The following is a 21,996-nucleotide window of genomic DNA, read 5'->3' as shown; positions in this document are numbered from 1 at the left end:
GGCTGTGGCCACTGCAGGTTGGAGGGGGTGGTGTGTATGCGTGTTTGTTTCCGGGTGGTTGCAGCAGGGGTGCCTCTTACACATCCCTCTACGTGGGAGAGAAATTTCAGCCTCCCCTGCTGGGTTGGGGGTTGGGGGGCAGTTTGAAGACAAGGATAAGATAAAAAAAAGCAGGATACAGAAGCCACCTTCCACCCCTTCCCCTCATCTCCCCCTCCACCCAACTTCTTTGTGGTTCAGCGCTTAGAATGGTGCTTTGCATAGTAAGTGCTTAATGAATGCCATCATTATTACTCCCAAACCCTAGAGGATGAGAAAGGGCAGACCCCCTATCATTGCCCTCCATCCAAGATAGAAAAGGGGGAGGGGAGATTTTGTGTGGAACGAGGGCGGACGTGGGCCGCCCCTCTCCGCTCCTCCGATAAGGTCTCGTTTTCAGGTAAGACGGATCGTTTTAGCCACGGCGGTACGATGAGAAAGGGGCCCGAGGGCTCTTGTTGCCGGCCCCACCTCCCGCTGGATGAAGAGGGCCAGACGGACAGTAATAGAAAAGGCGAGTTTATATATTTATAAATGTCAAATAAATACCGGGACCCACCCGGTGCTGCCGTCCCGGGCTCAGGCGGGGCTACCCCCGCCCCGTCCCCGCGGCCCTCCTTCGGGCTCCCGTTGCCTTCCAGGCGCGGGGAGAAGTGTTCCGGGTGCTATTGCCAGCTTGGGCCTGAGCCCGAGGGGTCGGGGGCGGGGGGGAGAGGGGGAACCGGGGGGCGGGGGAGAAGGGGGGAAACGGGGGAAGAAACGTCTATGTCCGGCGGTTTGGGCTGGAGGCGGGGGAGGAACGGGAGGAGCCTGGTAGGAGGGGAAACGTCAGTCCCGTTCAGGGGGAAAAGGTGGTCATCTCGAGGGAGACCCGCTGCCACAGCTCCTTCGTCTGCTTGCTCCGCTTGAGGTTCTGCAGGATGTCATTGAATTGCATCATGCCCATGGGCGTCAGGCAGAACGCGCTGCGGGCGCTGCGGATCGCATTCACAAAGTCGTCGTAATCAGCCGGGGTCAGGTGGATTAGGCGGTGGTGGATGTACTGTGGGGTGGAGGCGGGGGAGGGGAAGGACAGAGGATGAGACCGGGGGGGAGGGGGCTGACTGGCATGGGCGTGGTGGTCCTGGAAGGGCTTCGGGGGGGGGGGCCCCAGGTAGGCCGGTGCCCCACCCTGGCGGGGATTACCTGCATGTAGGCCTGTTGGCAGCGCTGAACCAGCTGGTGGAAGGCAGGGGTGCGCAGGTGGGTGTGGGCGTGGGCCGGGTTCAGCCGTTGCAGCGTCTCCATGACGATCTCCTGCAGGACGAACGGGCTCAACACCCCCTTGGCTGCCCCCAGACAGAACTGGTGCACGTAGTTGACTCCTGGAGAGGCGAGGGGGGAAGGAGCTCGAGGCGGATCCCCAACCCGCCCGGCGAACCGGGCCGGGGCTCCCCCCAGTCCTCGGGTTGGTTTGAGACGGCGGCGGGGGGGGGGGGGGGGGGGGGGGGGGAAACGGAGGCCGGCAGTAGTCCAGCAGCCCTTACCCAGTTTGGCCGCCAGTCCCAGCAGCCACTTGACATCCTCCGTGTAGGGAGGGCTGCGGGAGAAGTTGTTGGGATGATCGTTGTGTGCCCGCCGGCCCAGCATCTCCAGCGCCAACATTCCTGGGGGACGGGGGGAAGGGGTGGGGGGGTGAGGGGCAGCCCTTGCTGGGCCCTGGCCCTTTCCCCTCCCCGTTAAAGGGTTCCGTCAGAGAAGCAGCGTGGCTCAGTGGAAAGAGCCCGGGCTTGGGAGTCAGAGGTCACGGGTTCTGATCCCAGCTCCGCCACTTGTCAGCTGTGTGACTTTGGGCAAGTCACTTCACTTCCCTGGGCCTCCTCGGTGACCTCATCTGGAAAATGGGGATGAAGACCGTGAGCCCCCCGTGGGACAACCTGAGCACCTTGTATCCTCCCTGGCGCTCAGAACGGTGCTTGGCCCATAGTAAGCGCTTAACAAATGCCATCATTATTATTATTATCATAATAAAAAATAACCATGGTATTTGTTACGCGCTTACCATGGGCCGGGCACCGTTCCAGGCGCTGGGGTAGAGACGAACTAATAGGGTTGGACACAGTCCCCTGCCCCTGATAGGGCTCACGGTCTTAACCCCCATTTTACAGATGAGGGAACTGAGGCACAGAGGAAATCACGAGTCTCGCCCGAGAGAGCGGACAAGTGGCAGAGCGGGGATTAGAACCCAGATCCTTCTGACTCCCAGGCTTGTGCGCTCTCCACTAAGCCACGCTGCTTCTCCCGCCTCCCCGCTTTTCATCGGCCTACCCTCGTTCACCCCTGCTTGGCTTCCCCCTCCCCTCCACCCGGCCCGCCCGGTCCCCGGAGGCTCACCGACGCGGTAGGCGGCGTGCAGGTGGTGGAGGCTGTGGGGGCTGACGGGCTGGCTGTGGGTCTCCTCCTCGGGCGGGGGGAACCCCCCGCTCACCAACGGGCTCGGCTGGGCCGTCAGCGGGGGCAGGGAGGCCCCCTGAATGGCGGGGAAGGTGGAGGCGGCGTGGACACTGCCAACTGAGAGAGGGCACGGACGTGGTGGCGGAAGGGTCGCGGCAGCGGGTGGCCCTGGAGACGGCCACCTTTCCCCCCCCGCGAAAGGGTTTTTGGAGCTCCCCTCGCGCTCCCCCCAGCCCCGACCCCACCTCCCCTCGTCAACATCCCTCCCCGACTCACGAGTGACGCTGGCGGGAAGCGGGAGGCCAGACTCTGCGTGGTAGGGGTGAACCGCGATCGGAGTGATGGAGGGCACGGGAAAAGACACGGCCGTGGCTGTGAGGGAGGGCGGGGTCACCGAATAGGGGTACTGAGCCCCTAAGAAAGCGGGGTGCACGCCCTGGAGAGAGGGTTGGAGGGGGTCACGCTGGCACTCCCCCGTCCACGCGGTTCTGAGGCCACTGTCCTCCCTCGCCCCCCCCCCAAGCCCGTCTTCCTCTCTACTGCAGCCGGCTCTCTCCCTCCCCCACCGCCTCCGAATCCGCGACTCGCCCCTCACCCCCTAGACTCACCTGCGGATAGGCAGAGCTGGGCACGGGGAAGACCGCAGGACGTGGCATATGGGGAAGGGGGTGGCCCAGGTACTGGGCGCTGCAGGGCAGGTGGGTCTGCAGGGCGGTGTAGGGATGCAGGCCGGGGGAGGGGCCGTGCCCGAGGCTCGGCCCCGGATACAGACCGGACCCAACCGAGATGACCGGCACCACCGTGGCCGCGGCCGTCACCGCGGCGGCCGCCACCGTCACCGGCTCGACCACGGGGGCCCCCCGGCCCTCGGACAGGCCCCGGGCGGCCTCCCCGGCCCCCCGGGCTCCGGGAGCGCTGCAGCCCGTGGCTCCCTCGCGGGTGGCGGCCATGCCGCCCACCGTCTGCTCGTACAGCCAGAACCACTGGTGGGCCACTTCGAACAGCACCTCGGGATACACGCCCCCTCCCTTGGCTGCCTCCTCCACAGCCATGCAAGCTTTCTCCAGCATCAGGTTGTCCTGGGGGAGCACAGGCAGGAGAAAGAGATGGGAGAGGCAAAAAAACGGAGAGAAGGGATAGCCGGGGAAAAGTCTCGGGCCTCCTGATTTCCCACACACCTGACACCCCCGCGTTGTGGGCGGGGAATGCGTCCGTTTATTGCTGCTCTGCACACAGCAGGCACTCGATAAATACTATTAAATGAATGAATGAGTGAACGAAGGTGGCCCCCAGGACTTCCGACCCAGAAGGACATCCGAAGCAGGTGGCAGCTTCCACGAGCCCCCTCCCCGCTCCGCTCCAAAGCGCTCAAGGCCAGAAGGGGCCAATCCCCGGCAGGGGCCGGGCGGGATCGCGGCAGTGTGGCTCGTGCCCCTCGGCCGGCCTCCCTCACCTGCTCTTTGCACTGCACCAGGGCCCTCTGGATCTCGTTGGGGTTCAGCGCGTGGGCGTGAGGCAGGCAGCTGAGGGCTAGCTCGGCGGCGGCCCGCACCATGTTCGAGTCCCGAGCCCGCGAGGCGCGGTCGGCTAGGGAGGCGACTTCGGGGGGGGTCAGGTGGCCGTCCCAGCATTCCACCAGGATGTTCAGGGCCGCGCTGCCGATCTCCATGGCCTGGCCTGGGCGACACCGAGTCAGAGGGGAGCACCGCGCCGCGGGGAGGGAGGGGCAGAGGGAGAGGAAGGCCGAGGCCTAGGTGGGGCCCACGTCCCGTTGGGCGGGCCCGGCCAGGAGGGCCCGCGGGCAATGGTCAGCGCCCGGTCTGAGCAGAGGTCTCGGAGGACGACCCTCAGGCCGGGGCCCAGACGGGATCCAAGCCAGGATGCCTCCAGGGAAGGGGATGGCGCGGGCGGGGAGGGAGGGAGGTGACGGCGGGAAGGGGGAGGACTGAGGACACCGTGATGCACCTGTGATCCAGGAGACGTGGGAAGAATAGGTGCGGGACAGCCAGTTCGGGGAGACAAAGTTGTGGAGGCCGAGGGCGTAGAGGCCGATCTCGAAGGCGCAGAGGTGCAGGTTGCGGTGGGGGCCCTGGTGGCCCCCCGAGGACGAGGGGTGCGTGAAGATGGACGTGCTGCTGTTGCCCCCGGCCTTGATCAGCACCGTCTTGGCCAACTCGAAGTAGAAGTGTGCGGCGGCTTCGGAGGGCTGGTTGGGAACATGGGGGGCGTGGCTCTCAGGGCGGCGGCTCTTGTACCTGCAGCGGCGGCGGAGGGGAGGGGACGGGAAGGCTTCAGGGGGTGGCTCGCGGAGCGGGAGGGGGTGGGACGGGGCACGGCCAAGGGGCCGGAGGAAGGATGGGAGCTGGCCGAGGGGAGAGGGAAGGGAGACGGCGGATGGGGCCTAGGCGGAAGAACCCGTCCCTCCTCCTCCTCCTCCTCTTCCACCCACCGCCGCCGGTGGCCAGGCGCCCGGACCCGGCTCCAACCACCGACCTGCTGACTTCAGCCGTCTTGGCCCGAGCTCCTCCGCTGGCACTGGCGCGGCGGCTGCCGCTGGAGGACGAGGAGCCCAGCGAATCGGAGGAGGAGCTGCTGATGCTGTCGCTGTCCTGGCCCCGGCCCCAGGAGGTCGGGGCCCAGCCGCCCCGCAGGGGCCGCCGGCTCAGAGTCGGGGAGCTGTCGGACGTGGTCTCCGGGGCGCTGCTGTCAATGCTGGCCATGCCTGCCCCCGGACCGGGCCCGGCGTCAGCCCCGGCTCCCGGACCCCGCCTCCCCTCCCCTGCGGGCCCCTGGGGCGGCCCTCGCTCCACAGGAAAACCCCGGCGCCCCGGCCCGGCTGCCCGCGGCTCACCGGTGTGCTTCTTCTTGGGTCGCCCCGGGGACCCCCAGCCGCGCCCGTTGTAGCCTCCGCGGCTGCCGAGCGCCAGGCGACTCGGGACCTTCCCTTCTGGCTTCGGGACCACAGTGACCTCGGCGGGGGGCACCTCGCAGGGGGAGCGCGGGGAGCTCTCTGTAGAGGCGGGGGCGCGCCGGGAATCAGACCACGGCAGGGGAGAGCTTCCTGCCCTGACCCAGAACCTCCCCCGACGCTACCCTCGGCCAGCCCACGATCGAGGGAAAGGCCGGCCCCCTCACCGGGTGCGTTCTTTTCGGGGAAGCCTTCCCCCGGGCCCGGGCCCGGTCCCGGTCCCGGTCCGGCTCCCGCCACGCCCCCTGCCTGGGCCCCCGCCGAGGCGCTCGGGGGCAGTGGCTGCAGGGCGCCGCCCGCCGTCGGGGCTCCGTGCTTGGATGGGGACTTCTGGCTCGATCCGGCAGTTGGGCGGCTGGACGAGTAGAAGGAGCTCAGGGTCTGGGGCTTGTGAGTCTGGCTCTCCCGGTCCAGGAGCTTATCCAGAATCTGCAGCGGTGGGGAGACCAAGGCAGGCCGGTGAGGTGCCCTCAGGCCACAACAGCGAGATCTGGCTCGGGAATCCCGTGCTGACCCTGGGGCCGTGGGCGCCGCGGAGCCCTCCACGCTCCCCCCCAGTCCCCGCCCAAGTACCTTTTTGAGCTTGGCTTGATCATCCTTGTAGGTGATCATCAACGCCAACGCCAGGTCCCCTTTCTCCCGCCGGGTCCCCTCACAGAGCAGCGGGTGCTCGGCCTCGCTGACCGTCGTCTTCATGCCTGGGGGGGACGTGGGACCCACGCTGCTGGGACATCGCTCCAGGACCAGCTGATTGGGTGGGGCGGGAAAAGGTTCCTTCCCCCAGGGCAGGGACGTAGGGGGTCAAACGTGGACATCTTGGCCAAACAAGGCGAGGGGTGGGGAGAGGGGCATGGAGGAAACTGCCCCACTCGGGAGCGGGGAACTTTCTTACCCAGGGCAGCCACCGCAGCTTCAAATCCCAATTCCTCATCCCCGGGCATCTCATTGTTCCAGTTGCGGCTTGGGGGCCGAGAGCCTGTCGGAGACACAACTGCGGGAAAGTATGGGGTCAGACCACCTGCTCAATCCCTCCCGAGGGGGCTTGGCTCTGCGGCCGGGCACCACCACCCCGCCGCCCGGCTACCCCGGGAGGGCCGCGGACTCCCGAATGGTTCTGCAACCATTCAGCCCCCATTAGGTGCAAGCCAACGATCCAAACTAAGTGGAACGGAGCCCAACCCTGATTTCGTACGTCCGGACGACTGAACGCCCCGGGGTTTGGCTCTCGACAGCTGGGCTTTCACTTCATCGTATTCAGTTCGGATAGCTGACAAAACTTTCAGATAACCAGTTAATCAGTTTTCAACTGTAAACTCTGAACCATTTCCTTCCCTATTCGAGTCTGGTTTTCCACCCTCACGCTACCATTAACACACATTTCATCTTTCAAAGCGGGTCCAGATCAACCGCAATCGGCACGTCAATGTTAAAACGGACCTTTTTGCGTGTCCTTTCAACGTCCCTTATGAACAGCTTTCTCTCCTATCAAGACATCTTTCTGGGTCCTCTTTTGCCAAGAACCACGGGCGCCAAACTGAATAACAATTCTGGTGTTTATTAAGCGCTTACTATGTGCCAGGCACTGTACTAAGTACAGAGGTGGGTACAAGCAAATTGGGTCGGACACGGTCCCTGTCCCAGGAGGGGCTCACGGTCTCGATCCCCATTTTACAGCCGAGGTAACAGGCACGGAGGAGTGAAGTGACTTGCTCAAGGTCACCCAGTAGACAAGTGGTGGAGCTGGGAGTAGGACCCAGGTCCTTCTGATTCTCCAGACTGGGCCCTATTCCACTACGCCGTGCGAAGTTTCCTCCCCAGGAAAACCCAGGGCCGATTCCCTCCAGGTGCTGAGGACTGGATTGGGAAATGGCACCAGCCCCACCCGCTGGGTCCCTCCTCTTCTAGGCCAGAAAAATCGCCCCTCCGGCCCCTCCCAAATCTGTCTTGCCCTCGTCCTGCAGACACCCGGGGAATGACCATCCCCATCACCGCAGACCCTAACCAAGGGGGCGAGGTTCCCCTAGCTGGGGCTTATCCTCTCTCCCCTCCCCATCCCCTCTGAGCTCAGCCCCGACAGGGCCCCGGTTTCAGCGCCACTCCCTCCCCGGCCCGGTGAGTCCATACCGGGGGTGCAGAGCACATCGAAGATGAAGCTGGCCAGCATGAGCGGCAGAACAGGCCGGTAGTCGCAGAGCGTCCCTTCCCGTAGCTCCTCCGCCCGCCCACGCATCGTGCTCATCTCACTGGCGCCCAGCGGGATCTTTTTCAGCAGGGCGGCCACTTCCGACTCCTGGTAGGCCAGCTTCACCTGGAAGGGTGAGGGGAAGGAGGGGTGAGGTCCTCTGCCTCCCGGCCAAGGGCCGGTAGGGCCAGGGGAGGGGTCGGGGGAGACGGCCCACCTCCAGGGCCTTGGTGGAGGCCGGCGGCCGCTGCAGCTCCAGGGCGAACATGCCGATGCGGAACGCGAGGTTGTGATGTTCCGGCCGCTCTCCCAGCACGGTGAGTAGGAACGCAGCTTTGGTCAGCGTGTTGGTGGCCACCCAGGTCTGCCGGCTGGTGGACACCTTGTTCTTTTTGCCCTGAGTAGAAGGCGTGGGAAGTGGAAGGCTGGCACTGGGCGGGCCAGAGCCCCGCGCTCCGCCCCGGCTCTGATTTCATCCCCCGAACTCTCCCTTTGGCACCAGATCGAGGCGAGGGCTCCCTCCTCAGCAGGAGCCCGCCGACTGCCTCTCAGCTCGCTGGGGCTAAGAGGGCGGGAAGGGACCACGCTCGCTCGGACCCCGGCCCGAACCCCCCGACCTCACCCCCCGGGCCTCGGTCGCGATGACCCTGGCGGTGGGCTGCGGTGGAAAATCTCAGGTCGGCGAGGGAACCGGGGCGGGCCGCGTGGGCACGAGGCAGACCTCACCTTGGCAGGGGGCGGCTCGACCTTGAGGTCGGGCGGGTTGGTCAGCAGGTCCTGGGCCAGCTCCACGGTGAGGCGCGAGGCTTCGCCGCTGTAGCCGTGGGCATGGAGGGCCTCGGCACAAGCAAACAGCACCTGGGGGGGGGGCGGGGGGAAGCGGGCGCCAGACACGGGGAGAGACGGATGGCTCTCCTCAGGGCTTCCCGCCGCCGGGCCTGGGTCCCCCCCGCCACGTCTCGCCGCCCCCGACCTCGCTTACCTCCATCCGACTCTCCTGCTCCAGCGGCTTGAGGCCCGCAAAGAGGTCCTGCTCCTCGCCGGCTCCCCCCTCGGCCCTCCCCTCCCCTTCCCCTCCGGGTCCCCCGTCCTGGGGGTTCAGGTAGTAGACCCGGTAATCGTCGTCCTCCTCGGCCCCTTCCCCGGCCCGGCCCCCGGCCCCTCGGGCCTCCCCTCCCGCGGGGGCCGCTGCCTCTTCCGCTTTGGGGCCGCCGCTCTCGTCCGTGGAGGGGGCGTCATCTTCCCCGCCGGGCCGCTCCCCCGCTGGCCTTGGAGGGGCGGGGGGCTCGGGTCCCTCGGAGAAGTAGACGCCCCCATCCTCCTCGTAGGCGTCGGAGGGGTCGGGGGGCCCACCGTGGTAGGCTGGAGGCCCGCAGGGGCCATCCGGGAAGCCTCCGAAGCTGCTGGCCTCCGCCCCCAGCGCCAGGCTGCAGCCGTCGTCCAGGCTCATCTCCGCCAGGTCCGGCTCCAGGGAACTGTCCTCGCTGCTCAGCCTCCGCTTGCCCCCGGCCCCGGGCCCCTTGCTCCCGCCCTGGCCCTTGCCCGCTCCCGGCAGCTTGGCCTTGCTGCCGCCCGCCCCCGGCTTGTGGGCGGCCTTGTCCGCTTCGGCGGAGAGGCGGCGCAGAGCGCGCTGCGGGGGGCCGTCCGCCGGCCCCTTGCGTTTCCCGCCCGGCTCCTTGGGCCGGACGGCCGGCTCCTGGGGCCGCTCCCCGTCGGGGGCCCGGCCGGACTCGGCCCCCGGCCCCTCGGGGACCCCCGGGCGAGGGGGACGGGGCGGCAGGGCCCGGGCCCAGCACAGGGCCAGCTTCCGGTCGCTGCCGCTGTAGGTCACTCCGGGCAGCGGATAGGCCTCCTCCCAGCTGAAGTAGCACGCCTCCACCGCCGGCCGGAAGCCGGGAAACAGCCGCTCCGGCGCCTTCTTGTGCTGCCCCCGTTTCACGTTCTCTATCACCTTCAGCTGCCACTGGTGCAGCTGCCCACACAGATCCCGGCGCCTGGCCGAGGGAGGGGACGGAGGACGGGATGGGACGGTAAGGCACCTGGGAGCCACGGGGCGCCCAGAGCACCCCCGCCCTTCCCCGCCGCCGCCGCCGCCGCCTACCCCCGGACGGGCTCCCCGGGGCGCGGCGCTCACCGCTGAGGGTTGAGTGTCGGGTCGAGCACGGCCAGCCGCCACAGCGTGACCATCTCGTCGCACATGCTGGCGCAGGCGTGGGCGGCCACTTCCGACTGGCCGTTGCTGCGGCCCGTGTGCCCGCTGGCGCTGCTGTGCGAGGCGGACGTTCGGACGCTGTACCACCAACCGGTGATCTGGGGGGCGAGACGGGGGTGAGAGACACGGACGGATGGACGGACAGACAGAGAGGGAGGGAGGGAGAAATGCATTGGTAGGTGAGGAGGAGCGAGCGCACCTGAGCAAGCGCGGGCAGAGAGTTCAGGCCTAAATCTGGCTCCACCCAACCGAAACACACTTGGTGATGATTCAGGCCACCTACCAGATGCATTCTTTATGAAGAAAATTAAAGCCATTGGGCGTGACCTCCCTAAAAATCCCCCCTGACCCTCTCCAGTTTCCCCCTCGTCCACCTCCGCGCTCCAAATCTCCCAATAGTCCCAGGGGAATCTCCAAAAAAAGAGATTTCTCGCCTCCTCTCAAAATCGACCCCGTGCACCCGCACTTCTGATCCCAACCCTTCATATCTCACTTAAACACTCACCCCACTCCCTCCATCCCTCCCTGACTGCATCTTCAACCGTTCACTTCTCAATGGCTTCTTCCCCACTGCTTCTGAACATGCTTCCACAGCCCCTAGCCTAAAAAACCCTCCCTTGGCCCCAGGGCTCCCTCCAGTTATCACCCCATCTCCCGCCTACCATTCCTCGCCAAACTCCTTAAGCGAGTTGTCTACACCCACTGTCTCCACTTCTTCTCCTCCAGTTCTCTCCTCAATCCCCTCGAATCTGGTTTCTGCCCCCTCCACTCCACAGAAACGGCCTCAAGGTAAACAGTGACCACCCTCTCACCAAATCCCTCTAGACTGTAAGTTCTTTGTGGACAGGGAATGTCACTGCTTTTTGTGGTACTGTACATTCCCAAGCGTTCAATACAGTGCTTTGCACGCAGTAAGCGCTCCACAAATACGACTAAATGAGTGACCGAATCAAATCTGGCAACCTCTACTCCATCCTATTCCTCTTAGACCTCTCAGCTGCCTTCAACGCTATGGACCACCCCCTTCTCCTTGAAACTTTACCCAGTCTTGGCTTCAGTGACTCCATCCTCTTTTGGTTTTCCTATCTGACGGCTCCTTCTCGGTCTCTCTAATAGCTCTTCCTCTGCCTCCTACCTTCCAAAAGCGGGGGGGAGGGGAGGGTCCCTCAAGGCTCAGTCTGGGTCCCCTTCTATTCTCCAACCACACCCAATCGTTCCCACGGTTCGACTATTATCTCTATGAGGACGATTCCCAAATCTACAGCCTCCCACTTCCTCCTGCTTTCAAGACAACTGTACCTGGATATCCCGTTGACAGAGCAAACTAAATACGTCCGGAACAAGACTCCTCATCTTCCCACCCAAATCCTGTCTTCTCCATCACTGTAGACAACACCACTATCCTCCTTATCTCGCAAGCCCATTAAACCTTGGGGTTGCCCTCAACTCATCTCTTCTTGTACAACCCGCGTAATTCAATCTCTCACCAAACTCTGTCGGTTCTTCTTGCACAACACCGCTAAAATCTGCCCTTTCCTTTCCATCCAAACCGCTACCACGTTGATCCAACCACTTCTCATATCCCGCCTTAATTACTGCACCTGCCTCTTCGCTGACCTCCCAGCCTCCTGTCTCTCCCAACTCCAGACCTAACCACAATCGGTTGCTCAGGGTCATTTAAAAAAAAATAAAAATAAAACTGCTCAGACCACGTCTCCCAACTCCTCCAGAAACTCCAGTGGCCGCCCATCCACCGCCGCATCAAACAGAAACTTATCGTTGGCTTTGAGGCACTCAGCTTGCCCCCTTCTACCTTACCTCGCTACAGCCCAGCCCACGCACTTTGCTCCTCCAGTCCCAGGTTGCTCGCTGTGTCCCTGTCTCATCTGCCACGCCCCGGACCCCTTCCCCACGTCCTCCCACTGGGCCGGAACTCCCTCCCGCTCCCTATGCGCCGGACCACCACTCTCCCCGCCTTCAAAATATTATTCCGGTCACATCTCCTCCGATTCAGCCCTCTTTTCCCCGGCTCCCTCTCCCTTCTGCGTTAACTACGCGCTAGGATTTATGCCCTCTGGGCATTCGGTATTCACCCCACCCTCAGCCGCACAGCACTTCCGTACCTGTCTGTAAAATATTTCCTTTAATGTCTGTGCCCCCCTCTAGACTGTGAACTCGTCGTGGGCAATGTGTCTACCACATCTGCCGTATTGTACTCTTCCAAGAGCTTAGTGCAGAGCTCGGCGCACAGCAAGCGCTCCATGAATACCACCGACAGATTGATTTGGGCGAGAAAAGCGTGCTGGTTGCTCCCAAGGTACAATAAGCGTTACCTGTTCGTAGGTGAGGCACTGGTCAGTGAGGATCTCCAGCAGGGGGGCAGCATTGCTGTCCCGTCTCTTGAACATCTCCCGCACGATGGACAGCAGGTTCCAGACGCCCTCGGGCTCTCGGCCGCGGAGGGGCCTCAGCAGGCAGGCCCACTCGGCCGCCGCCGGCGGCTCCGTCGACGAGAGGTACATGGAGTTCACGTCGCTGCGACGGGTCGGGGAGGGGAAAGGGTGCGGCTGTAGGAGACTTGGAAATGGCTGACGGGGGGAGGGACCCGGGCAGGGATGCTGCAGACCGGCAACGAGAAGGTGGTGGGGAGGAAATGGACTGAAGCGGGGAGGCTGGACACGGGACCCTAGGTTCAGGCCCCCAGCAACTCCAGAGCTTCTGCGTCTACCCTAACCACGGGGGCCTCGTTCCAATGTCCACGGGACGGGTGCCAGGGACAAGGGTACCTGAAGACAACCGGGGATGGGCCACAGAACTTGTGCAGGGTCTTCTTGATGTTGTCACTCAGGGTGGACTCGTCCAGGTACCAGGTGCTCTGATCGGAGGCAGAAGGGCCCGCCGTCGGGTCTGGGAGCGGGATGCAGAAAAGGATGACGAGGTTCCCCCGTCATCCCGCCCGACCCCCGCCTCCTCACGAACAGCGGTCTCCCGGCTCGGGAAGGTGGCTCTGTCCCCCTTCGGAGGCAGCCAGGAGGCCAGGGTACTCACCCGGAGCTCCGCAGACGGTGTTAATGGCTGTGGACTGGGAGGACAGGAGCTCGTCCAGGAGACGTTGGGCAGTAGGGAGGATCTGATGAGGGAACGGAATGGGAAGGACCGTGGCCCTCAATCAATCGATGGTATTTATCGAGCGCTTCCTTTCATTCATCCAGTTGTATTTATTGAGCGTTTACTGAGTGCAGAGCACTGTACTGAGCGCTTGGAAAGTTCCCTGTGTGCAGAGCGCTTGGGGGAGGACGATACATTTAGAGTTGGAAGACACAATCCCTGCCCACAAGGAATTCACAATCTAGTATGAGACACAGACAATATAATGAGAGGGGAGGCGTGGGAGGCACTCCTAGATCCCAAGGTCAGAAGCTAATGTGGCTTTGAGCCCCCAAGTGAGCCAGGTGTGGGGCAGGAAGGAGGGATGAGAGTGCAGTTCCTTTTACACAAGTAGTTTCTGAATAAGGAGGAGATGGCATAGAAGTGGCTGAATCGAGTCAATCCTATCTGCTGAGCGCTTCTGTGTGCACAGCACTGTACTAAGCGCTTGGGAGAGTACGATACAGCATGGCTTAGTGGCAAGGACACAGGCTTGGGAGTTAGAGGCTGTGGGTTCTAATCCCGGCTCCGCCGCTTGTCTGCTGTGTGACCTCGGGCAAGCCACTTAACTTCTCTGTGCCTCTCAGTGACCTCATCTGGAAAATGGGGATGAAGACTGTGAGCCCCACGTGGGACAACCTGATGACCTGGTATTTACCCCAGTGCTTAGAACAGTGCTTGGCACATAGTAAGCGCTTAATTATTGTTACTACCAATACGGCAGACACATTCCTTGCTCCCCGTGATCTTACGGTGTAGAGAGACAGAAAAAAATGTAAATAAAATGACGGATATGTACACAAGTGCTGTGAGGCTGGAGGGTGGGGATGAGTAAAGGAAGCAAGTCGGGGCGACGCAGAAGGGAAAAGAAGGCTTAGTCAGGGAAGGCTTCTTGGAGGAGATGTGCCCTTCGGTAAGTCTTCGAAGCAGGGGAGAGTCACTGTCGGCTACGAAGGGGGAGAGGGAGACTGAGGGAGCGATGGGATGGATTTAGGGGCCAGAGACTCCACTCACCTGCTGAGGGAGTTCACTGATCAGGTACTGAGCAAACTTCTGCAGCTGGTCTCTCTGCAGCCGCGACAAGGACTCCGAAACTGGAGCCCGCAGGCAGACGGCGGAAGCCTGGAAGGATCGGACGTGTCGGGGAGGAGAACGATACGGGACGACGTGAAGATACAGAGACGGGGAAGAATGGAGAGGAGAGGTCGGGGAGGAACTCTGGGCCGGGAGCCTACAAGAGCCAGCCGCACTTGGGCTGAAATCCACTCTGGAGGCTGGGAAATGACGAGCTTCGTGACCGTTGGGAGGTGGGGGAGATAGGGAGATGATCCCGGTGGTGGGAGACCGAGCCGACGGGATGAGGCTCCGCTACCGGGGAGTGAGGACACCACGGAGGAAGGAAAGGCCTTGTACCGACCGGTTGGGGAAGCAGCAGGAGGGAGCTGTTTCCCAGAGTGGGCAGAGCTCTCGGACAGAGATCTGGGGAGGGGTGTGGGTGGGAGGTGTGAGGAGGGGAGGGGAGAGGAGGAGAGGAGGGGAGAGGGTCTCGGGAGGTGGGGCTCACATTATGGATGCGGAAGAGGCAGAGCGCCACGACGTGAGTGCACCACTTGGCGCCGGCCCCACAGGTACAGCTACAGGAGGTGACTCGGCAACGGTCGAACATCACAGCCACGTTGTAGGCACCTTTGGGAGGCACCATTTGCGGAGGCACCACTGTGGCGCTCAGGTGGAACCCTGCATTAAGGTGGACGGCGGGGAGGAACGATGCATCGGGACGGGCCCGCGACCAAGGCCCGGCTCTTCCCCTGGACTGGCTGTGGGGGTGCAGGGGAAGGACTCACTAGGGGCCCCAAGTCTTACCTGCAAGGAGGGTCTCTCTCGTGGGGAGGGGGAGGGAGTGAGGGGGCGGGGGGAGAGGGAGGTAAAGAAGACATCTCCGTGTCCAGCAGCGGACGGGGCCTCGGTAAAGGGGTGGCATTCTGAAGGGTGGAGAAATCATTTCCGGGAGGCAGGACGGGGGTGGTGGGGGGCTCACACCTATCTGCAGCAATCCCTTCCGGAGAGACAGGGGGTCTCAAGGTGGGACGGGGAGGGTGGGCGTCTCACCAATCTGCAGTGGGTCCTTCACGGCCCTCATTCGAAACAGCTGCTCCCCACGCTGAAACTCATCTGCGCTGCCGTTAGCCAGGCACGAGTACAGCCTAGAGAGGGAACACGCTAAGTATGTCACGCCCCTGCTCACCCCTCTGCCCGACCCACACACCTCCACCCAACCACCCACCTATTCTGTATATCCTTCTCGCCCTTCCTGAACCCAACCTGCCCCTTCCCTGGGTATTGGCCAGCTCCCCCAGTCTTAGAGGAGCTCTACTCACTCACTCGTATTCATCCGGTCGTATTTATCGAGCGCTTACTGTGTGCAGAGCACTGAACTAGGCACTTAGAAGTTCTACAAGAGGATCGGGGGCTGCAGTCCCCCTCTTCACGCCCTTCCCTCTCCCCCGGTTCCCCTTCATACCGGATGTCCTCCTCATTCTCGGGAAAACTCCAGAAGGCGATGCGGAGTTGCAGCTGCTCGGGGACGGGAGGGTAAACTTTCTCGACCACCTCAAACGGGATATGGAACGCCACCTGCTTGGCTGACAGCTCCACCAGGGGGATCACCAGTCCATCTGCAGATACAAGAGTCAGGGCAGCCCCCGTCCTCCGGCTCCACTTTTTCTGCCCGAAAGGGATTAAACCGTCATCATCCTCCCCATTCGGGAGAGTTACGGGGCTCCGGCAAGACGGAAGGGCGATCACGCCCCAACCGAGTCCTAGGCCCCACGGCATTAAAGCAATAAGGCGACGAGAGGACGAAATTCCCCTCTCCCCTCCTAGTCTCTCTGGATTCCAGCAGAACCTGGGGAAGCCCCGGGAGGGGCGGAGGGAGCAGGAGAGGGGACTGGACACACCTAGTGTGAGCAAAACAGGTGGTTTCAGGCATTCCACCTCTGCCCACATGAATTGTGCAGTAACCCCTCGGGCAATTTCTGAGACACCAGTGTCATTCCTACTCGCCTCACCGTGGCCGTTTCTTTGTTTCTTCCCTGACTTTCTTTCATACGGAGCCACTACAGGTAATCAATCAATCAATCAATCGTATTTATTGAGCGCTTACTATGTGCAGAGCACTGTACTAAGCGCTTGGGAAGTACAAATTGGCATCACATAGAGACAGTCCCTACCCAACAGTGGGCTCACAGTCTAAAAGGGGGAGACAGAGAACAGAACCAAACATACCAACAAAATAAAATAAGTAGGACAGAAATGTACAAGTAAAATAAATAAATAAATAAATAAATAAATAAATAGAGTAATAAATATGTACAACCATATATACACATATACAGGTGCTGTGGGGAAGGGAAGGAGGTAAGACGGGGGGATGGAGAGGGGGACGAGGGGGAGAGGGAGAGGTAAGGAAGTGGGGAGTGGCTGCCGAGTGAGGCTGATACGGACGAAAGGAAAGACAGACGGTAAAATAATTGTAAGCCGTTTGGGGCCTGGAACAGAGACTGTGAGCCCGTTGTGGGCAGGGATTCTCCTTTCTGTGGCTGAATTGTACTTTCCAAGTGCACGCAGTAAGCGCTCAGCAGGTACGATTGAATGAATGAAAGAAAGAAAGAGCAGAGGGTGGAAGGTTTGGGTTGGGCTCGGAGCTGAAGCGAACAGCTCCCACAGTGATGCCCTTTGCTTCCAGACCTGGGCTCTGCCCATTTTCACGGCGACCCCCAAAGGGGGAGGAGAAAGAGTTAAGCCCCTGCCCACTATCCACAGTGACTTCAGAAGGCAAGACAGGTCAGTGGCTTGGCCGCCGCTGTCTGTCTGCCCCTTCTAGACTGCGAGCCCGTTGCTGGGTAGGGACTGTCTCAATCCGTTGCCAAATTGTACCTTCCAAGCGCTTAGTAAAGTGCTCTGCACACAGTAAGTGCTCAATAAACGCGATTGAATGAATGAATCTTGCTGAACATGGGGCCACCTCAAGAGGGAGGCTTTCATAGGGGCACTGAAGACAATTCCTTGGGAACGGTGGCCCAGGAACGGCAGTCCCAAGGGTCCCCCAGATTCTCCCGGAGGTCAGGGTCCCTCACTTCGTGGCTTAGTGGAAAGAGCCCGGGCTTGGGAGTCAGAGGTCATGGGTTCTAATCCCAGCTCCACCACTTGTCAGCTTGGTGACTCAGGGAAAGTCACTTCTCCGTGCATCAGTTCCCTCATCTGTCAAATGGGGATGAAGACTGTGAGCCCCAAGAGGGACAACCTGATCACCTTGTATCTACCCCAGCGCTTGGCACACAGTAAGCACTTAACAAATACCATCATTATTATGAGAAGCAGCATGTCTCCGTGGAACGAGCCCGGGGGTGGGTTCTCATCCCGGTTCCGCCACTTGTCAGCTGGGTGACTTTGGGCAAGTCACTTCTCTGGGCCTCAGGGCCCTCACCTGTCAAATGGGGATGAGGACTGGGAGCCCCATGTGGGACGATCCGATCACCTTGTAGCTACCCCAGCACTCGGCACAGAGGAAGCAAATCCCATCATTTATTACTATTCCAAGGGGCCCGTTTGTCGGGTGACCTGGAGCTGGGCCGGGTTGGGCCCCCCTGGGCTCGGGCTCTGGCTCAAGTCCCAGAAGCCTTCAAGGCTGTCCATCCCCTCGCCCCCTCCTACCTCACCTCCCTTCTGTCCTTCTCCAGCCCAGCCTGCACCCTCCACTCCTCCGCCGCTAACCTCCTCACCGTTAGGCCTCGTTCTCGCCTGTCCCGCCGTCGACCCCCGGCCCACGTCCTCCCCCTGGCCTGGAATGCCCTCCCTCCACACATCTGCCAAGCTAGCTCTCTTATTCCCTTTAAAACCCTACTGAGAGCTCACCTCTTCCAGGAGGCCTTCCCAGACTGAGCCCCCTTTTTCCTCTCCATCCCCCCAACCCTACATCCTTCCCCTCCCCACAGCACTTGTACTGATTTAGTACTCTATTTTCCTTTATTTATTTTGTTAACGATGTGCCTATAGCTATAATTCTATTTGTTCTGATGATTTTGATGTCTGTCTCCATGTTTTGTTTTATTGTCTGTCTCTTCCTTCTAGACTGTAAGCCCATTGTTGGGTTGGAACCGGCTCTAGATGTTGCCGACTTGTACTTTCCAAGCGCTTAGTCCAGTGTTCTGCACACAGCGCTCAATAAATACGACTGACTGACTGACTGAATGAATATTTGCTACTTTTTATTTTGTTAATGATGTGCCTATAGCTATAATTCTATTTATTCTGACGATTTTGACACCTGTCTCCATGATTTGTTTTGTTGTCCGTCTCCCCCTTCTAGACTGGGAGCCCGTTGTTGGGCAGGGACCATCTCTGTTGCCGATTTGTACTTCCCAAGCGCTTAGTCCAGTGCTCTGCACACAGTCAGCATTCAATAAATACCATTAAACATAGTTTTAATTCTATTTGTTCTGACGACTTTGACCCGTCCCCATGCTTTGTTTTGTTGTCTGTCTCCCCGTTCTAGACTGTGAGTCCGTTGTGGGATAGGGACTGTCTCTAGATGTACTTCCCAAGCGCTTAGTCCGGTGCTCTGCACACAGTCAGCGCTCAATAAATACGACTGAACGATTGAATATAGCATTAATTCTGTTTGTTCTGACGACTTTGACCCCTGTCTCCATGTTTTGTTTTGTTGTCTGTCTCCCCGTTCTAGACTGTGAGCCCGTTGTGAGGTAGGGACCGTCTCTAGATGTCTTTCTCAAGCGCTTAGTCCAGTGCTCTGCACACAGTCAGCGCTCAATAAATACGGCTGAATGAATGGATGAATGTTACTACTTTATAGTTTATTAATGATGTGCCTAGAGCTATAATTCTATTTATTCTGATGGTTTTGACCCCTGTCTCCGTATTTAGTTTTCATTCATTCAATTGTACTTACTGAGCGCTTACTGTGTGCACAGCACTGGACTAAGTGCTTGGGAAGTACAAGTTGGCAACATATAGAGACGGTCCCTACCCAACAGCGGGCTCACAGTCTAGAAGGGGGAGACAGACAACAAAACATATTAACAAAATAAAATAAATAGAACAGTACATATGTAGAAGACGTCTGTCTCCCCCTTCTAGACTGTGAGCCGGATGTGGGGTAGGGACCGGCTCTAGATGCACTTCCCAAGCGCTTAGTGCAGTGCTCTGCACACAGTGGGCGCTCAATAAATACGACTGAATGACTGGATATTTACTACTTTTTATTTTATTAATGATGTGCCTAGAGCTATAATTCTATTTATTCTAACGGTTTTGACCCCGTCTCTGTGTTTGGTTTTGTCGTCTGTCTCCCCCTTCTAGACTGTGAGCCGGTTGTAGGGTAGGGACCGGCCCTAGATGCACTTCCCAGGCGCTTAGTGCAGTGCTCTGCACACAGTGGGCGCTCAATAAATACGACTGAATGGATGAATATTTACTACTTTCTATTTTATTAATGATGTGCCTAGAGCCATAATTCTATTTATTCTGACGGTTTTGATGTCTGTCTCCCGCTTCTAGACTGTGAGCCAGTTGTGCGGTAGGGACCGTCTCTAGATGTCTTTCCCAAGCGCTCAGTGCAGTGCTCTGCACACAGTGGGCGCTAGAGAAGCAGCATGGCTCAGTGGAAAGAGCCCGGGCTTGGGAGGCAGAGGTCATGGGTTCGAATCCTGGCTCTGCCACCTGTCTGCTGTGTGACCTTGGGCAAGTCACTTAACTTCTCTGAGCCTCAGTTCCCTCATCTGTAAAATGGGGATGAAGACTGGGAGCCCCGCGTGGGACAACCTGATCACCTTGTATAATAATAATGACAACATTTATTAAGCGCTTACTATGTACAAAGCACTGTTCTAAGCGCTGGGGAGGTTATAAAGTGATCAGGTTGTCCCACTGGGTGCTCACAGTCTTAATCCCCATTTTACAGATGAGGGAACTGAGGCACAGAGAGGTGACTTGCCCAAAGTCACACAGCTGGCAATTTGCAGAGCCGGGATTTGAACCCATGACCTCTGACTCCAAAGTCTGTGCTCTTTCCACTGAGCCACCCTTGTATCCCCCCACAACGCTTAGAACAGTACATATCTATTCTATTTATTTTATTTTGTTAATATGTTTTGTTTTGTTGCCTGTCTCCCCCTTCCAGACTGTGAGCCCACTGTTGGGTAGGGACCGTCTCTATACGTTGCCAATTTGTACTTCCCAAGCGCTTAGTCCAGTGCTCTGCACACAGTAAGTGCTCAATAAATATGATTGAATGAACGAACAGTGTTTTCCTCTAGACTGGTGGCCGGCTGCTGGATAGTGACCGTCTCTATATGTTGCCAACTTGTACTTCTTGTACTTGTACAACTTGTACTTGTGAGGTTGTCCCACGTGGGGCTCACAGTCTTCATCCCCATTTTCCAGATGAGGGAACTGAGGCCCAGAGAAGTGAAGTGACTGGCCCCAAGTCCCACAGCTGACAAGTGGCGGAGCCGGGATTTGAACCCATGACCTCTGACTCCAAATAATAATAATAATAATAAAAATGGCATTTATTAAGCGCTTACTATGTGCAAAGCACTGTTCTCAGCGCTGGGGAGGTTATAAGGTGATGAGGTTGTCCCACAGGGGGCTCACAGTCTTAATCCCTATTTTCCAGAGGAGGGAACTGAGGCCCAGAGAAGTGAAGTGACTGGCCCCAACAAGTCCCACAGCTGACAAGTGGCGGAGCCGGGATTTGAACCCATGACCTCTGACTCCAAATAATAATAATAATGGCATTTATTAAGCGCTTACTACGTGCAGAGCACTGTTCTCACCGCTGGGGAGGTGACAAGGTGAACAAGTTGTCCCACAGGGGGCTCGGTCGTCATCCCCATTTTCCAGATGAGGGAACTGAGGCCCAGAGAAGTGAAGTGACTGGCCCCAAATCCCACAGCCGACAAGTGGCGGAGCCGGGATTTGAACCCATGACCACTGACTCCAAATAATAATAATAATGGCATTTACTAAGCGCTTACTACGTGCAAAGCACTGTTCTAAGCGCTGGGGAGGTGACAAGGCGATGAGGTCGACCCACGTGGGGCTCACAGCCTTCATCCCCATTTTACAGATGAGATAACTGAGAAGTGAAGTGATTGGCCCCAACAAGTCCCACAGCTGACAAGTGGCGGAGTCGGGATTTGAACTCGCGACCTCTGCCTCCAAAGCCCGGGCTCTCTCCACTGGGCCACGCTGACTGACTGACTGACCGACTGACTGACTGAAGGCAGGCGGCGTCGTCGCGCGGCAGCTCACCTCGTATCCTGCCGCCGCCTCCTCCGCCTCCGCCTCCCCCTCCGCCGGGTCCCCCGGCGGTCCCTCCGGCGGGTCCGGGTCCCCCGGGTCCCGTGGGGGAGTTGGGCCCCGCCGACTGCTTGCGCCATCCCCGCCAGTTCTGGCAGAGGCTCTCGGCCTCGGAGATGAAGGAGCACAGCGAGTCCTCCTCGAAGCGGTCCGAGTCTTCGAACGAGAACCGCTCCCCGTCCTCCCACTCGGCGAACATCAACTCCATGGGGCCCGACGGCGGGGGCCCGGGACCCCCGACTCCCTCCTCCTCCTCCTCGTCCTCTTCGTCGTCGTCCTCTTCGTCGTCGTCCTCCTCCTCCTCCTCCTCCTCCTCGTCGTCCCGGGACGTCGCGGCCGCCTCAGGTTTGAGGCCCGACGCTCTGAGGGCCCGGCTCCCCCTCCCCCTCTCCCCTCAGCTGATCCCCACTTCCGGCCGCGCCGCCCACTTCCGCTTCCGCCTGCGCGCGCGCATGCGCGTGTGCGCGCCCGTGTGTGTGCGCGCGCGCGCGCGCGCCCCCGTCCGGCCGTTGCGATGAGAATCATAACGTTTAGAGCACATAGTAAGCGTTTAACAAGTACCATGATCATTATCATTGTTATTATTTATTAAGCGCTTAGCAAGTGCTATTAGTAGTAGCAGTAGTAGTAGTA

General features: G+C 60.0%; 1 protein-coding gene across 1 annotated transcript; it reads right to left on the bottom strand.

Moving 5' to 3' along the window:
- Positions 1–777: 777 nt before the first annotated feature.
- Positions 778–21,732, bottom strand: ZSWIM8 (zinc finger SWIM-type containing 8). The gene is made up of 26 exons (XM_038743778.1): positions 21,361–21,732; positions 15,503–15,656; positions 15,091–15,185; positions 14,546–14,718; positions 13,996–14,103; positions 12,883–12,964; positions 12,621–12,741; positions 12,168–12,369; positions 9,757–9,932; positions 8,605–9,616; positions 8,349–8,480; positions 7,840–8,019; positions 7,565–7,748; positions 6,333–6,431; positions 6,014–6,138; positions 5,608–5,869; positions 5,324–5,482; positions 4,966–5,194; positions 4,438–4,727; positions 3,926–4,149; positions 3,081–3,551; positions 2,749–2,908; positions 2,413–2,589; positions 1,566–1,685; positions 1,225–1,403; positions 778–1,081 (listed from the first exon to the last, which is right to left on the bottom strand). Exons 1-26 carry the CDS (start codon positions 21,569–21,571, stop codon positions 878–880), a joined length of 5,529 nt encoding a protein of 1,842 aa, XP_038599706.1. The 5' UTR covers positions 21,572–21,732; the 3' UTR covers positions 778–877.
- Between the last annotated feature and the right edge of the window lie 264 nt (positions 21,733–21,996).

This window comes from Tachyglossus aculeatus, chromosome 3, assembly GCF_015852505.1.
Source record: "Tachyglossus aculeatus isolate mTacAcu1 chromosome 3, mTacAcu1.pri, whole genome shotgun sequence".
Taxonomy (NCBI): domain Eukaryota; kingdom Metazoa; phylum Chordata; class Mammalia; order Monotremata; family Tachyglossidae; genus Tachyglossus; species Tachyglossus aculeatus.
The sequence above is the reverse complement of the archived record's forward strand: the minus strand, read 5'-3'. Positions and strand labels throughout refer to the sequence as shown.

Coding starts and splice junctions, on each gene's coding strand:
- ZSWIM8 (XM_038743778.1), bottom strand. CDS start 21,571: ATGGAGTTGATGTTCGCCGAGTGGGAGGACGGGGAGCGGTTCTCGTTC. Junction 9,933..12,167: donor AGTGCCTCACCTACGAACAG/GTAACGCTTATT, acceptor CTCGCCCCCCAG/ATCACCGGTTGGTGGTACAG. Junction 5,870..6,013: donor ATCAAGCCAAGCTCAAAAAG/GTACTTGGGCGG, acceptor CCACCGCTGCAG/ATTCTGGATAAGCTCCTGGA.